Below are 15592 nucleotides of genomic sequence, written 5' to 3'. Positions count from 1 at the left end.
TAGCCCAGTCTAAGATGTTTTTGTCTTTTTGTGCAGCAGAGTATAACAGTGTGGCCAGCGCAACAAAAGTTGTGAATACAGTCAGCTTTTCAGTTCTCCTTGAGATGAACATTTGTGGTCATGCACAAACACACACATATAGACACAGACTGCAGCTGACGGGCTCTTTTTAAAGACGACTGCTAACATACAAGAAAGAACAAGTCAGCTTTTTAAAAAGGCTGGTGCACACCTGCTTTCCAGGTGTAAATCTTACTCTGACTCGTTTTCTTTCACACTTTGTCCAGATGTTCCTGTGGCGCCACCACATCTCAGCAACCTTATGTTTCGTTTCACATGACAATGAACCAATAACAAAGATGATAAACACAGCAATCTGTCATCAACTAAAAGTGTTTACTAGTAATCTAGAGTGTCATGATCTGACGTAAATGCACAGACGTCATTTATTTACCATTGGTATGTAAAATGACAGTCAGCCTCTATTTCAACTGACTTGATCAGAAACCACCTAAAGATATTTGTTTGACTGTGAGTTTATCTTCTGCTTATTTTGGAAGACAAAAGTTATTTTTGTAAACTTGTGACTATGCTGTACAGACACCAAGAAAAAAAACAGTTAATTGTAGAAATCTGTGAACTGGTAGGTTTAAGATTATAATATTAAAATAATAAAATATGAACTACACAACCTGACAAAAGTCTTGTCGCCTATCCAAGTTTAAAAAAAACAAATAATAACTTGACTTCTAGTTGATCATTTGGTGTCAGAAGTGGCTTATATGAAAGGCAAAGGTCTCTAGATTACGGCTATTTAACCAAAATAAAATATGATCATGCCTTGATTTTGAATTATTTAATTAGGACTGTGAGGTCTGATTTTGCTTAGACAAAAGTCTTGTCACTTGACAGAAATAATGTACAGTATAGAATATAAAGTCATGGTGCAGTGGAAACAGAATTAATATTGTGTATAACTCTCATGAGCTTGGAGGACTGCATCCATACACCTCTGCAATGACTGAAATCACTTATTAATAAAGTCATCTGGAATGGAAAAGAAAGCGTTCATGCAGGACTCCCAGATTTCATCGAGATTCTTTGGATTCTTCTTCAATGCCTCCTCCTCCATCTTACCCCAGTCATGCTCAATAATATTCATGTCTGGTGACTGGGCTGGCCAATGCTGGAGCACCTTAACCTTCTTTGCTTGCAGGAACTTTGATGTGGAGGCTGAAGTATGAGGAGCAGCGCTATCCTGCTGAAGAATTTACCCTCTCCTGTGGTTTGTAATGTAATGGGCAGCACAAATGTCTTGATACCTCGGGCTGTTGATGCTGCCATCCACTCTGTAGATCTCTCGCACACCCCCATTCTGAATGTCACCCCAAACCATGATTTTTCCTTCCCCAAACTTGACTGATTACTGTGAGAATTTTGGGTCCATGTGGGTTCCAATAGGTCTTTTGCAGTATTTGTGATGATTGGGATGCAGTTCAACAGATGATTCATCGGAAAAATCCACCTTCTGTCACTTTTCCAAATGATCAGCTAGAAGTTATTATTTGTTGCTCTTACAACTGGCATAGACGACAAGACTTTTGTCAGGTAGTGTATTAGTTTCTAAAATCAAGTAGCATAAAAGGCTATTTTTACAAAGTTAAAATAGCTGAACGTGGATGATACTGGAAGCCTCAAACATTACATATGCACCAGCACTTAAAAATGGGAAAATAAGGTGGATAAATTAGGCCTGCACGATTTGGAGAACAAAAATTAATTGTGATTTATATAATCAAAAATACGATTTGCGATTTAAAATGAGATTTACTACCATTTCATAAAAGAGCTACAGGTTTGATGTGGTGGTTTTAACAACACCAAAGAAAGTCCAACCATAATACACTATGCTACTGTTTATTTAAAACCACTTATACATTGTTGCCATTTTTTCCCAATAAATTTGTCATGACAAATTAAGAAAACTAGCTTTTTTTTATTTAATTAAATGAATTAGAAGTAAAATTATGTATAAAAGACATTTACAATCTTTAAAACCTTTACATTTAGATTGTGTTAAATTTTTCAAACTGTTCAGGTTAATGTGCTTACGACCTGTGAGAACTTTCAAAAACTATATGCTTGTCATCACATTTGTTTGCGCATTTGAAAAAATCGAAATATAAATGCTTCTCAATCCAAACTAGAGAAACTACGTGAAAAATGATGGTAAACTGGTAGGTTTATTTCTAGCTTTTAAAGATTTAAAGAACTGTCCAAGCAAAATATGATTGAGGCAAATTTTCATGCGATATGATTGTTTTTTTATCTCCAATTTTTGGTTTATGAGAAACAAAACACTAATGAAGTCTCAAAAATTCAACTCAACAACTTCAGCATGTGGTAAATATAACACAAGTTGTCAAATATTTAGCACAGGGAAAGGGATATGGACGAAATATAGCTTTCATGTATTACTAACAAATTAACTATTACAAATATTCAATTTTACCATTACACGTTTGCACAAAACAAATATTCAATATGGTGAGGCACAAAACTGTTGCAGTTTTTGTTGCTCTGCAAAGCTCAGTTCCACGTGAACATTCCTAAAAGCATATACTGTAATGTAACATTAGCAGCACGGGAGTCGCATCATTCATTCAAATCATTCATGTTTAAAACCGCGAATGAGACAGCATGCTTCTGTGTGTGTGTGCACGCTTAGCCTCGGAGACGATTGGAGCACACACATCTAACGCCATCTTAATGTGAGCACTTTAATGGTCAAATACATGCACATTTGTGTCAGAGCGCGGTGTTTAGTGATTATTCATATTAACCCCCACTTGTGTAATAAACAAAAAAGTTGAGAATCAAAAGACATGTGAAAGCGAAACCATATCAGAGCCGCACTATTTTTAAAGTGACAGCGTCCAATATTCCTGCTGCCGCCTGTTGTTATTATGAATCAAACAGCAAAAGGAGAAAATCACTCACTGCTCTTGACTGAAGGACTTTTGTAGCTGACGCTTTTTTCTTACAGTGAAGATGCTTAAAGCACAGTTTGTTTCATATTTTATTCTATCGTATTTATTTCCCTTTCCTTATTTACAGGGAGGAAAATAACTGCATATATACAGTTGAAGTCAGAATTATTAGCCCTCCTGAATTATTAGCAAACCCCCCCGCCAATTTCTGTTTAATGCAAAGATTTATTTTCAACCCATTTATAAACATAACAGTTTTAATAACTCATTTCTAATAACTGATTTCTTTTATCTTTGCAATGATGACTACATAATATTTTACAGTAGTTTCTTCTGCACACAATCAAATATATATATATATATATATATATATATATATATATATATATATATATATTGCTTAAAGGGGCTAATAATATTGATCTTAAAATAGGTCTCAAAATATTAAAACTGCTTTTATCCTAGCCGAAATGAAACAAATAAGCCTTTCCCCAGAAGAAAAATATTATAGGAAATACTGTGAAAAATTCCTCCTAAACATAATTTGGGAAATATTATAAATAAAATATTTATAATAAAAATTCACAGGAGGGCAAATAATTTTGACTTCAACTGATAATCGTGATTACAATTATGACCAAAATAATCATGATTATGATTTTTCCCATAATCGAGCAGCCCTGGTACCTATGATGAAAATCAACTTTTGGAAGCTGTTTAGACAGAACTGTGTGCAGGTATAGTCTGCCCACAATCATTTTGGAGTAATATAAAAACATATATAGAGTGATCGTTTTAGAGCCACGCGTGAAGTATGAACAGCACTTAGCAGTGAAAATGAAACGGAAAGCATGCACATCATTTAAATAATCATATCGCATTTTAGAGTTATGATTGCGACATGCATTTGATATGTTTTTTCTTTCATAGCAAACACACAGTTGTGCATGAAAATAAATGTTTACAGTGTCAGTATAACTACTCTAGCCTATATAATGTTGATTTTACCAGTGAATTATATGGTTTAATAATGTTGTCAATGACAGATTGCAAGCATAGGCCTATATCTCAAACATAATTCAACATCAGAATTTTTATACATAGAATAGAATTATTTATAGATACCAGTAGACCTACACATTATATTATTATTGATGTTTTACCATATGTTTGAGAAAAAACAATAATAATTGCGGACTCATATTAACCTTTATTTTACATCTACAGAATTGTGAGAAAATAGTGATCTTTATTTTTTAGCAAAAAAAAAATTTCTCATTTTAGCCAGAATCGTGCAGCTATAATTTATGGTTAGTCCAGTCAGGAATCCAACCACAGATTAGCATGTTGTCCTCACCGAAAAAGGCTCAGCCATCACACTGAATCAGTTAAGCTGTATATTTATGTCTCAATGTAATTAATTCTACGCACTTTAAACGCAGCAAGTAATTTGCGAATGATGTTTGCACATGCATTGAAATTTTGGCTTGAGGGAGGGGTGGGAGTGAATTGGACATACTTGTGTGTGTGTGTGGGGGGGGGGGGGGTCCTAAAAGTTTGAAACCCCCTGTATTAATGAGTTACTGAAACAAACACCTTTTCTAAATTCAAATATTGTCACTATACACATGGTTACACCACTTTGAGTCATTCTAATGCCAACATTTGTTTCGTCAACCTCTTAATTTAAGTTATCTTTTAAGATACTGGATGTCAACCAAAGGCATGGGAGCGCGAGAACTTTTACACAAGGAGAAAACTGTATGAAGACTTTGTCTATTATTCAAAATGGGTCCGGCAATAAAACTGTAAATTGCAAATAAGTAATTAAACTTTATCTATATGCAGCTGAATGTGCACAAGACCATTTTTGAGCGTGAAAAAACACTCTGCTGGGAGGTGCCATCCTCCAGCGTTCATGTACATCAGCCATGAACAATCATACAGTTCTCAGTCATGCCCCACTGGTAAAAACAAAACAGGATGCATCATACAAGCCTCACCACAGCCTTCACACCACACTCTTTGAGCACAACAGGATGGCTTCATACTCACCAGGCTCAAGTTTGATGATCTTCACTGCTGCAAGCTCTCCTGTGGAGATTTTTCGAGCCTGCAAAACACAAGGAGGGAAGACTTATTTAAAAAAAAAGCAGAGAGCCAGAATAGTTTCCGATCAAAACACTGGAATGTGCGCATATAAGTGAGAGCCATGTCTCTGGTGGAAACGGCCTCATCGTTTCCAACTGGAAGTAGGTCGACAGCCATCAAAACACACAAGCTTGCATACAAGAGAGACTTAAAGCAATGATTTACCCCAAAATTAAACTTTACAGAACTTATAAAAGAGATTTTGGCACAATAGGTCTCCTTTAAAAACATTTTAGCTCTTGGTTATTCATAAAACGCAAGTCAACTTTGAGTCAATAAATATATACGTTTATACTTGTGGCTTTTGATGAGACATTAAGGCCTTGTGAAGTGAAGCAATTTGTCTATGCAAGAAACTGAACATTGTTTTTCTATAATGTATGTATGGGCATATACAAAGGTGAAATGATGATGCTATTTGTTTATGATAGGGAGGAAAGATGCACGTGTTGTATTGTAAAAAACTATACTTTTATCCAGAATACATCACTTTTCAGACTGTCAAAAATGCACCATGAACCATTTGCAGATGATCTGGATTGAAGATAAGAATATTGCAAATAATGTTCAGGTTTTTGCACGAACCAATCCTTCAAGGTTTTATTATGATCAACGCGTATTAATTCTGTGCTTCCTCTATATGTTTCTTTTTTACTTTCAAAGTGCGAATAGCATTTTATGAATCACTATGAATTACAGGGTATATACAGAAATCAGCTAAATTTTATACCTTTTAAAACAATTACTATACATTTTAGTATTATTAAGACTTTTTTACTTCTTTAGGTTTCAACAGGTAACATTGGTGACATTATAACTCAGTATATTTACTAAATACTGATTGTAAGAAAGCACAACTATAGAGTCTTAGCTTGTTATATCTCCCAATCAATCCAATATAATTCAGAAGAGAAAGCAAAAAACGACGACGAGTTGTTTACTGTTATTGTTTTATGAGCAAATTGAATGATAAAAAATAAAATTAAAATTAAATGAATATGTGACTTTATCTGCTCTATTACATGGTGAGGCAACAATTGCACTTTCATCATAATCCACACAAAAATTCAACACAGGCCTACAATAGTATGGGCAGACAGTGATTTAAATAAATTGATTAATTTTACATTGTGATGTAAAAACAATCTGTTGCTATATAATAATAATATAATTATATAATGAGTGGGTGACGCAGTGGCGCAATAGGCAGTGGTGTCGCCTCACAGCAAGAAGGTCACTGGTTTGAGCCTCGGCTGGGTCAGTTGGCATTTGTGTGTGGAGTTTAGATGTTCTCCCTGCGCTTGCGTGGGTTTCCTCTGGGTGCTTTGGTTTCCCCCACAGTCCAAAGACATGCGGTACAGGTGAATTGGGTAGGCTAAATTCTCAGTAGTGTATGAGTGGGGGTGAGTGTGTATGGATGTTTCCCAGAGATGGGTTGCGGCTGGAAGGGCATCCGCTGCGTAAAACATGTGCTGGATAAGTTGGTGGTTCATTCCGCTGTGGCGACCCCTGAATAATAAAGGGACTAAGCCGAAAAGAAAATGAATGACTGGATGAATAATTATATAATATAATAATTTACAAATAATTCGCTCTCTTCCAGCAGGTGGTGCCTATAGAACAGCAGGAATAAGGGTGTTGCCTTGGTTACTGCAATAAACAAAGAAGGATTTTATCATTTCATGAACTAAACAGCACGCCAATATTCGCAGATTAAATTCAGGCAAACGTTAGCAAACAACTATAACTCTAAATTGATTCATTAAATTTTTATACTTTTTAAGATCCTGCAGACACTCTGGATCAGTAAGTAAATATAAATGTTTCGTTTTTAACCCAATTTACAAGGTAAAATAAAGGTCGCTCTATTAGCATGTACAGCAGGATATAGTACTGTACTATTTATTAACAGCAAACTGCAGATTAGTCATCTGTACTTGAGCTCAGGGCTGCACGATTCTGGCTAAAATGAGAATCACAATTTCTTTTTCTTTTTTTTTGCTTTAAATAAGGATCACAATTTTCTCATGATTCTGTAGATGTAAAATAAAGGTTAATATGAGTAGGCTATTATTATTGTTATTCTCAAACATATGGTAAAACAACAATAATAATAGTAGGTCTATGTGCCGGTCTACTGTTGGTTAAAATACAAAACTTTGTTTAGACTTGGAATGGTGTAGACTTGAACAGACTTTTTTTACCCTGGTCATTAATGAAAAGTAAAGTGATCAGAATACAACTATTATACATAATTCTCCAAATGACATTTAAAAAGTCAGCATATTGTATTTTACATATGTTTGAGACATATGCTAGCAATCTGTCATTGACAACATTTTTACACCATTTTCCCTACTGGTAAATAAGACATTTGTCATTATCAGATTCCCTCTTGCATTATATTCAACATTATATAGGCTAGAGTAGTTATACTGCCCCAGTAAACATTTATTCTCATGCACAACACTCTGTGTTCACTATTAAAGAAAAAAACACCAAAATCATAACTCTAAAATACAATATGATCATTTAAATCATGAGGGCGCTTTCGGTTTTACTTTTACTGTCGAGTGCTCATGAGTGTGTCATGAGTGTGCAGTCACTGTGAGAAAAAAAAATATTCAAATCATACTTCCCACGCAGCTCCCAATCAATGGCTCTGTGCAACAAACTGAAGCTTATTTACAACTTTATTAGCTTTTATTCACAGCCTATGCAGGCTCTGTTCACCAAAGTAGAGATCGTTCACAGCGCACACGTCGTCTCTGTGGTAAAGACACAGCTCATGGTCAGCTTACATGATAATGCGACCACGAATAGGACATTACATGAAGGCAGAAATAAAATTTTTGGGTGAATAATACCTAATAAATACAATATGCTGACTCTTTAAATGTCATTTGGAGGTGTCCATGTTGCTGAGCAACGTACATAAAACAATGTAAAGACTTGTGCGACTGCCTTTAAGCTTCTTTCCTGAACTTAAAAATATAATTGGCTGAATTGCAGAGATGCTGTATAAGGATCGTGTAAAGGGACAAATCGAGATCATGATCTTTTTCCGATTAATTGAGCTCTTTATCAGTGTTGGGGAAAGTTACTTTAGAAAGTAATGCATTACAATATTGAGTTACTCCCAAAAAAGTAACTAGTTGCGTTACTTAGTTACTTTTCATGGTAATTCGTTACATTACTTTTGAGTTACTTTTTCATTACTTTTTCTGACCTGCTGGGTCTTTTTCCTTTTTTTTTTTTTAAATAGAGTTGTTAGCAACACACTGTACAACCGCCATTTTCCTTTAAACAAACATAAAAAATTAATGTAGGATAATGTTATCTTCTAAGAACTTCCTGATCCCAGAGCTATATAGCCAATATATAGATTAATGAAAGTTTAAAGCAATGCGTTTGCTATTTTTGTCTTATTGAAAAGTAAAATCATTGTCCATTTAGATACTTGTGTTTTCCTTTTCTTCCATATGTTTAAAATAATGAGAATACTTCCATCACAAAAACGTAAGGCTCTGCCATCATCATTTCTGTCTGTTCCTGCATTCTTCTGTACCTCATTCAATGTGACGTTCATTTTAATTCAGCAATTTATTTTTAAAAAGCTCATTAATTAAACTAAAATGTAACTCAAATAATTTTTTTTTAAATTAACTAAAATATTACCTAATTTTTAAAAGTAATGCGTTACAGTACTCGTTACTTGGAAAAGTAATATTATATAACTCAAGTTACCTGTAATGCGTTACCCCCAACACTGCTCTTTATAGTCATTGAGTTCTGATTGGGCATTAGCCTTTTTATCATCCATCAGCAGGCAAAAATAAACTTTCAAAAGTGATTTCACTGATACTGTTATTCTGCGTCGTGTAATGTTACACTATTATTTGACAATTTTTAAACTACATTTTAATTAGTAAATTTCTTATCAACAGGCTTATTTCTCTGCAATATCAATCTACTAACTGTATCTTATAAAACTAACTTTAGGCTTCTGACACTTGAGGATCAGTGATTTTTCTTATCTTTCCACTAATGTTTTTTGCTTACTTTCACAAATATATAACTATACAATGCTAATATTATAAAGATAACACTCCCAATGAGCAAGCTCATCATTCACATATTTACAAAACCTATGCATTTCCAAAACTCACAGACATTTCCAGGTTCGGAGTGAACCCTGTTGCTGGCCATAACATTTACAGGTGTGATTCAGCAGTGCATAAAAAGTCTTTATCTTAGGACTGAAGCGAGATAATCAGCCTATATATAATTGCGTATGTCCAGTGTGCGTGAGAAAGATCTGAGAGATAAAAGCGAGTGTTTAAAAGAAAGCTGTATATGGTCTGAGCCTCAGTGAGAAACGCTGTAGACCACAGGTACCACTAAGTGTCCTCTAGGCAGCAGTCCGTTGATAACACTACCAAATTGAACTAACATAACTGTGAGAGTGCTCTAGGTTATCTTTACTGTATTGTAAAGCACACAGTAGCAGAATGGCAGCTAGCAGTTATCGTAACCGTATAACCCAATATTATTTTTCCAATCTAGCAGGCCAAACTACAGTGTCCATAGACATAAACCAGCATCCATATTGTAAAACAACCTTAATACAAGTTTAAACTCTAATAGTTGGTCCAGAATACAATTCCCAAACCATTTACTATATTTGATATACTGTATATTTGAGAGGATTTTGATGCTGATAATAAAGGAAAACATAATATGTGAAAAAATAAGTGAAAATTAATTATTTATATCAATTCAAACTTTTCATTTCAACATACACTTCAAACATTTTGTCATTAGTTAATAAAAATCACATTGCTTGCTATGAATTACAACTTACTCTTAAGAATGCATGAAATAACTCATTTTACCCTGCATTTATATCCTCTAAATTTCTGTGTCTTTGAATTTATTACTAAAATACACTTTAATAATCTACTAATCATTAATCTACTTATTATACCAATGCTGATATATAAATAAAAACAATAGTATTTCTTAACGCATGTTAAACAAATTTGGCTGCAGTTTAGATAGAAATAACATTTAAAAAAATCTTCAATAAGAGCAAAAAGTAAAAATAAATTAAAAAATAAATAGTAAAACAGTAAACAGTAATCTTAGCACTCTAATGTAGTCGGTCAGATCAATGCAGACCCTCAGATCATCACACACCCAGCCAGGAAGTGTGTCCACCTAACAATAACAGAAGCGTGAATGTAATACGCAGATCCCCTCACACACTTCTGCACTGCTGAATGAATGGAAACTACAACATTCACTAGATTTCCAAGCACTTCCAGACCGCCAGCTACATCCAAATTCCTGGGGGACAGTGTGTGTGTCTCTCTCTCTGTGTGTGTGTGTGTGTGTGTGTGTGTGTGTGTGTGTGTGTGTGTGTGAAGTCTCCAAATAACAAAATTAAACACTCATGTGGCACTCTCAGACTCAAGACACATGCATGGTAATAAATCAACGATCAAAGTTTCCATGAGACCAAATTAGATTTTTTTTCATCTGATCTTGAGCATAACTTAGAATTCAACGCAAGTAATCCCAAATGTCTTTCCATTTTCAAAATATTTAGTTCCACAGCATTTTGTAGTAAAATTAAATTGTATTAATTTAATTAAGCTTTCTAGTCAGAATAAAACGCTTATTTAGCTGCATTTGGAATAACGCACACAGTGTGAACAATATTCACTGTTTTATCTGGCATAAGCAGGGTGGAAAAACAGTCTGGATCAAACCAGGTGGAAAAAATATATGTACAATCACTTAAAAGATGATAGCAAATTCATATTAGCAAACATGATTTGAGGTATCATACATTTATAGAACTAATTATGCTGTAAAGTTATATCCAAAGGATTATCGGTTTATTCAAATGTGCTAGACAGGTATGAGGAATAATAATGTGATACCTGCCACTAACTGCATCCCCTGATATTTGGTTTCCAGGATGGTTCATTATTAGCTTTACGTGTTTTACCTCCAAAAACACAACATAAAACAGCAGTGTTTCAATTAATTATCAAGGCTTAGCAAAGTTCTAACAAACCTTTCCAAGGAAACTTCCAACCACATGTGTCATTAATATACTGAAAAGCTTGTTCTTCTCACAAGAGCTGCTACTGGCCCATTTTCTGACCTTATATGGCCTTTTTTTCTCTTGGGGGTTTGGAAAGGCAGAAAATGAACACACGCTGTGATAATGCCTGGTCAAGAATGAATCTATTTACATTCAAAGATTCAAACATTAATCTATGCAGAAAACTCATCCTCACGATACAGGTCAGGAATGATGATGATGACAAAGTCAGTACTTGGCTGTGACTAAGAGTTTGTGGCTTTACTAAATCATTAAAAAAAATTAAAATATTAATAAATAAAAAAATGCATTATTAATTTTCCCCATGATGTCAACAGCCCTCTGTATGTAAATAATGGAAGAGCCTAAAGCTGTTTACTCTTGATGAAACTCAACAAGGAAATATTACAAGCACATAATCATATTCACAAACTGTAACTAGCTAAAACTAAAGACCAATTACCAGAAAAATACAAACTTTTATTACATACATACATAAATACATACACATACATATCTATCTATCTATCTATCTATCTATCTATCTATCTATCTATCTATCTATCTATCTATATATATATACATACACGTGTATGTATGTATGTATGTATGTATGTATGTATGTATGTATGTATATATAGTCAATAGTGATCCCCTGATCGACTGGAGATTGGTATTGGACGATTGTCACATTTAACGACTAGATCGGTACTCGCTAATCTGGCCGATCTCATGAACCGATTGCAAGTGTTTGTCTTAGTTGGAGATGAGCAAAATATTTGAATGACCTTGCATGTACTAAGGCTTTTTTACATATAAGAACAGAAAATTCTGTGTTTTTGACAATATTGCAAGTTCACTTTACTTACTGCAATAAACAGTAGCTTATAGGCCTATTTCCTTTTAGTAGTGAAGTAATCGACTTATAGGTGTGATTTTTTTACTACTTATGCATTAAATATGCGATCAAAACTTTTTCTTGATTGAGACATGTTGTTTCCAAATCACTTTGTTAGTGATTTTTTTTACAATTTTTTTTTATCTGTGCTATCTATTATTTTCTGTAAAGCTGCTTCTGGCCATGACATGCCCACACTAAATGGTTATAAGGGGACATGTTTAAAGTATTATATGCAGCATCCTTGATTTATTACACAGAATCGGTACTCTATATCAGCCGTTCACCATCACAAGGAATCGTACTTAGTATTGACTGCAAAAATCCTGATTGGAGCATCCCTAGTAGTCAACATTTGATGTGGATCAAAACCTTTCATCAAAGTTGTCATAATAATATTCTTCAAGACCGATTGTTGATTTAGGACATTTTTGACAAACCTTTTAATACCCTTCAAACTAGCACTGCACGATATTGGAAAAATCTGATATTGCTATATTTAATTTTTGTGCGATAAATATTGCGATATGAAAACAGTTTCAAAAGAGAGTTTGAATAGCTCCATTTGATGGTTTTCTGGGGAGTCTAACAGTATTTAGGTACAGAAATTTAACAAATCACAATTTCTTACTTTGTTTTGTCTCGTTTCTAGTTCAAATATCAAAACATTCTTAGAGAAAGTAAAAATATTTAGTTTTTACCGTCAGAAGAAATAGGTGAAAATTAAGTTTTTCCCTAAAACAAGCAAAATTATGCCAGTGGGGTAAGTGAAATAATCTTGTTTTCACTTTGAGATAAAAACTCTAAGTAATTAAAAATCGTATACATTTGCAAATAAATACAGTGATTAGATACAATTCTGTAACTCCTGGTCATACTCAACATTGCATATCTTTGTGATGGGACTATTACAGATGTGCACATTGCGATGTCAAGGCTGAAGCGACATACTGTGCAGCCCTACTTCAAATGTTGACACTATATATGCAAGCATGTATGTATCTATTGCTGCTAAAGTGAAGATGAGGGTCTAAAACTGTTCAGTTACCTTATACACGTCTCCATATGTTCCGCTTCCAACTCTCTGGATCAGCTCAAAGTCATGCTGTGGGTTTCTGCGCTGAATCTCCCCTCCGGACCGGGCCAGCGGATCCATGCTGTCGGACTGGAGGATTTACTACTTTAATGACCCAGATTCAGTTTCAAAACAGACCTGTAGTCCACATTGTCCTGAAAAGAAAAAAAACAACAGAACATCATGTGATTAATACAGCACACTTTATTATGTCAGACAGACTAGACAGACTGAGGATCTGATAGATAGAGAAGGCGTTTCGATTGCCATTTCATCCTAGGTGTGAAATTGCAGAGGTTATACATGGACAAATCAATCAATTAAGATGTAAATAAAAGACATTAAATTTGAGTTTTTTAACTGGCTAATATATAATCAATCATTCATGTTTTTATTAATGTATTTAGTGCATATTTATTTTAATAGACCATATTTTAAGTAACACAAGGAAATGTTGGGATGTTTATTTTGTCACGTCAAAATTATTGACGGATGTCAAGAAGTGCTAAGTGTCAGAAAAACGGGTTATTTTAAAACAAACTCTCCTTTTTAGTAAAATGGACAGCTTAACTTACTGAAAGTTCATTTTCTCTCTGAATCTTCGTGTGAGAGGCTAACTCAGCTAACTTCTGCTAACTAATCTCACATAATCACTTCAGCTTTAAACTACATTTTACAGACAAAATATACAAGAACAAAGACATTTAAAAAGCACAATCCATCTTTACGTTGCTTTTTAGTATATTCGGTTTGCGGGTACTTTTAATTGTGACTTGCTTAAGTTCATCCGATGCTAACGCTAATGCTATGAACAGCGTCAAACTGCAACACGGCACAAATCACTTACATTCAAAAACTTTGAGGTAAACTTCACCATTTGTGCGATTAATCTTTGTCTTCTGAACTCGTGAAGATATAGAGGGTTTCCTAACTACCGAAGTTCAATATGCGTCGAAATTATCATCCAAACAGGAACAGAGACAAGAGCAAACTTCAGCCAGATCAGAACCCGCACACACACACACACACACAGGCAGACAGACAGAAAGACACACATTCAGACACGCACAGAAAAAAACACACACTTACACACTGATACGCACTTCCACAGAAAGAAATTAAACAAAAATAATATTTAAAACAATGTTAAAGCACTACAGAAAAATCTATTTCGCCTTAATTCACTCTGTTTCACTGTGCATTATTTGCTTTGGAAATAATAGTGCCATTGTACTGAAATAGTCGTCGCCTTAAGCTTACTAGACAATAGTTACTGTCAGTAATTACAGTGCAAAATGGATAATGAAAAATAAATATACCAATGTTATCTGTGCGAGTATTTAATAATTAAATGTTCATTCATTTTATTTTAATTTAAAGTTTAAATTAGAGCATGAAAACCGCAAGCAGATGAAAAAAGTATTTTAGTAAAATAAAACTTATGACCCTTCTTTAACTTTTGCTTTTTTAAACTTTTAAATATTTTCCCTATTTTTATTTTTTATTTATTTGTTTATTCATTTATTTTACAATATACTCGTAGCGCCATCTGCTGGATATTCTCAGAGACATACAGTTGAAGTCAGAATTATTGGCCCTCTTGAATTATTAGCCCGTTTATTTTTTTCCCCCAATTTCAGTTTAACGGAGAGATTTTTTTCAGCACATTTCTAAGCATAATAGTTAACTCATAACTCATTTCTAATAATGTATTTTATCTTTGCCATGATGACAGTATATAATATTTTTACTAGATACTTTTCAAGACACTGGTATTCAGCTTAAAGTGACATTTAAAGGCTTAATTAGGTTAATTAGGTAGGATAGGGTAATTAGGCAAGTTATTGTATAACGATGGTTTGTTCTGTAGACTATCAGAAAAAAAATATAAATAGCTTTAAGGGGATGTTAACATTGACCTTAAAATGCTATTTAAAAAATTTAAAACTGCTTTTATTCTAGCTGAAATAAAACAAATAAGACTTTCTCCAGATGAAAAAATATTATCAGACATACTGTGAAAATGTCCTCGCTCTGTTAAACATCATTTAAAAAAATATTTTTGTATAATGACGGTTTGTTCTGTAGACTATCGGAAAAAAAATATATATAGCTTAAAGGGGCTAATAATTTTGACCTTAAAATGTAATTTTTTAATAAATTAAAAGCTGCTTTTATTCTAGCCAATAAAATAAGACAAATAAGACTTTCTGCAGCACTACCTACTGCGCCACTGCGTCGCCCACATTAATAAAATATATATTGTAAACAATATTAAATAATTTTAATTAAAATGTAAATGTAATCAAGTAAATGAATAAATCAGACATTGCATTATAATAAACAAAAGTACATTAGTAAAC

At 33.8% G+C, this 15592-nt stretch overlaps 1 protein-coding gene across 6 annotated transcripts in view; it reads right to left on the bottom strand.

Moving 5' to 3' along the window:
* map4k5 (mitogen-activated protein kinase kinase kinase kinase 5) overlaps window positions 1-14255 on the bottom strand; it is a 55064-nt gene extending 40809 nt beyond the window's left edge. For 5 of the 6 annotated variants that reach the window (XM_056470468.1, XM_056470470.1, XM_056470471.1 and 2 more), the window contains exons 1-3: window positions 14077-14255; window positions 13203-13384; window positions 5046-5103 (exon numbers count right to left, since the gene is read on the bottom strand). In XM_056470468.1, coding sequence (XP_056326443.1) covers window positions 5046-5103; window positions 13203-13310 — 166 coding nt within the window. In that variant the 5' untranslated portion in view covers window positions 13311-13384; window positions 14077-14255. The remainder of the gene's footprint in view (window positions 1-5045; window positions 5104-13202; window positions 13385-14076) is intronic. The other variant, XM_056470469.1, reaches the window with a different exon arrangement.
* Window positions 14256-15592: the final 1337 nt, after the last annotated feature.

The sequence above is a fragment of the Danio aesculapii genome, chromosome 13, assembly GCF_903798145.1.
Source record: "Danio aesculapii chromosome 13, fDanAes4.1, whole genome shotgun sequence".
Classification (NCBI taxonomy): Eukaryota; Metazoa; Chordata; class Actinopteri; order Cypriniformes; family Danionidae; genus Danio; species Danio aesculapii.
The sequence above is the reverse complement of the archived record's forward strand: the minus strand, read 5'-3'. Positions and strand labels throughout refer to the sequence as shown.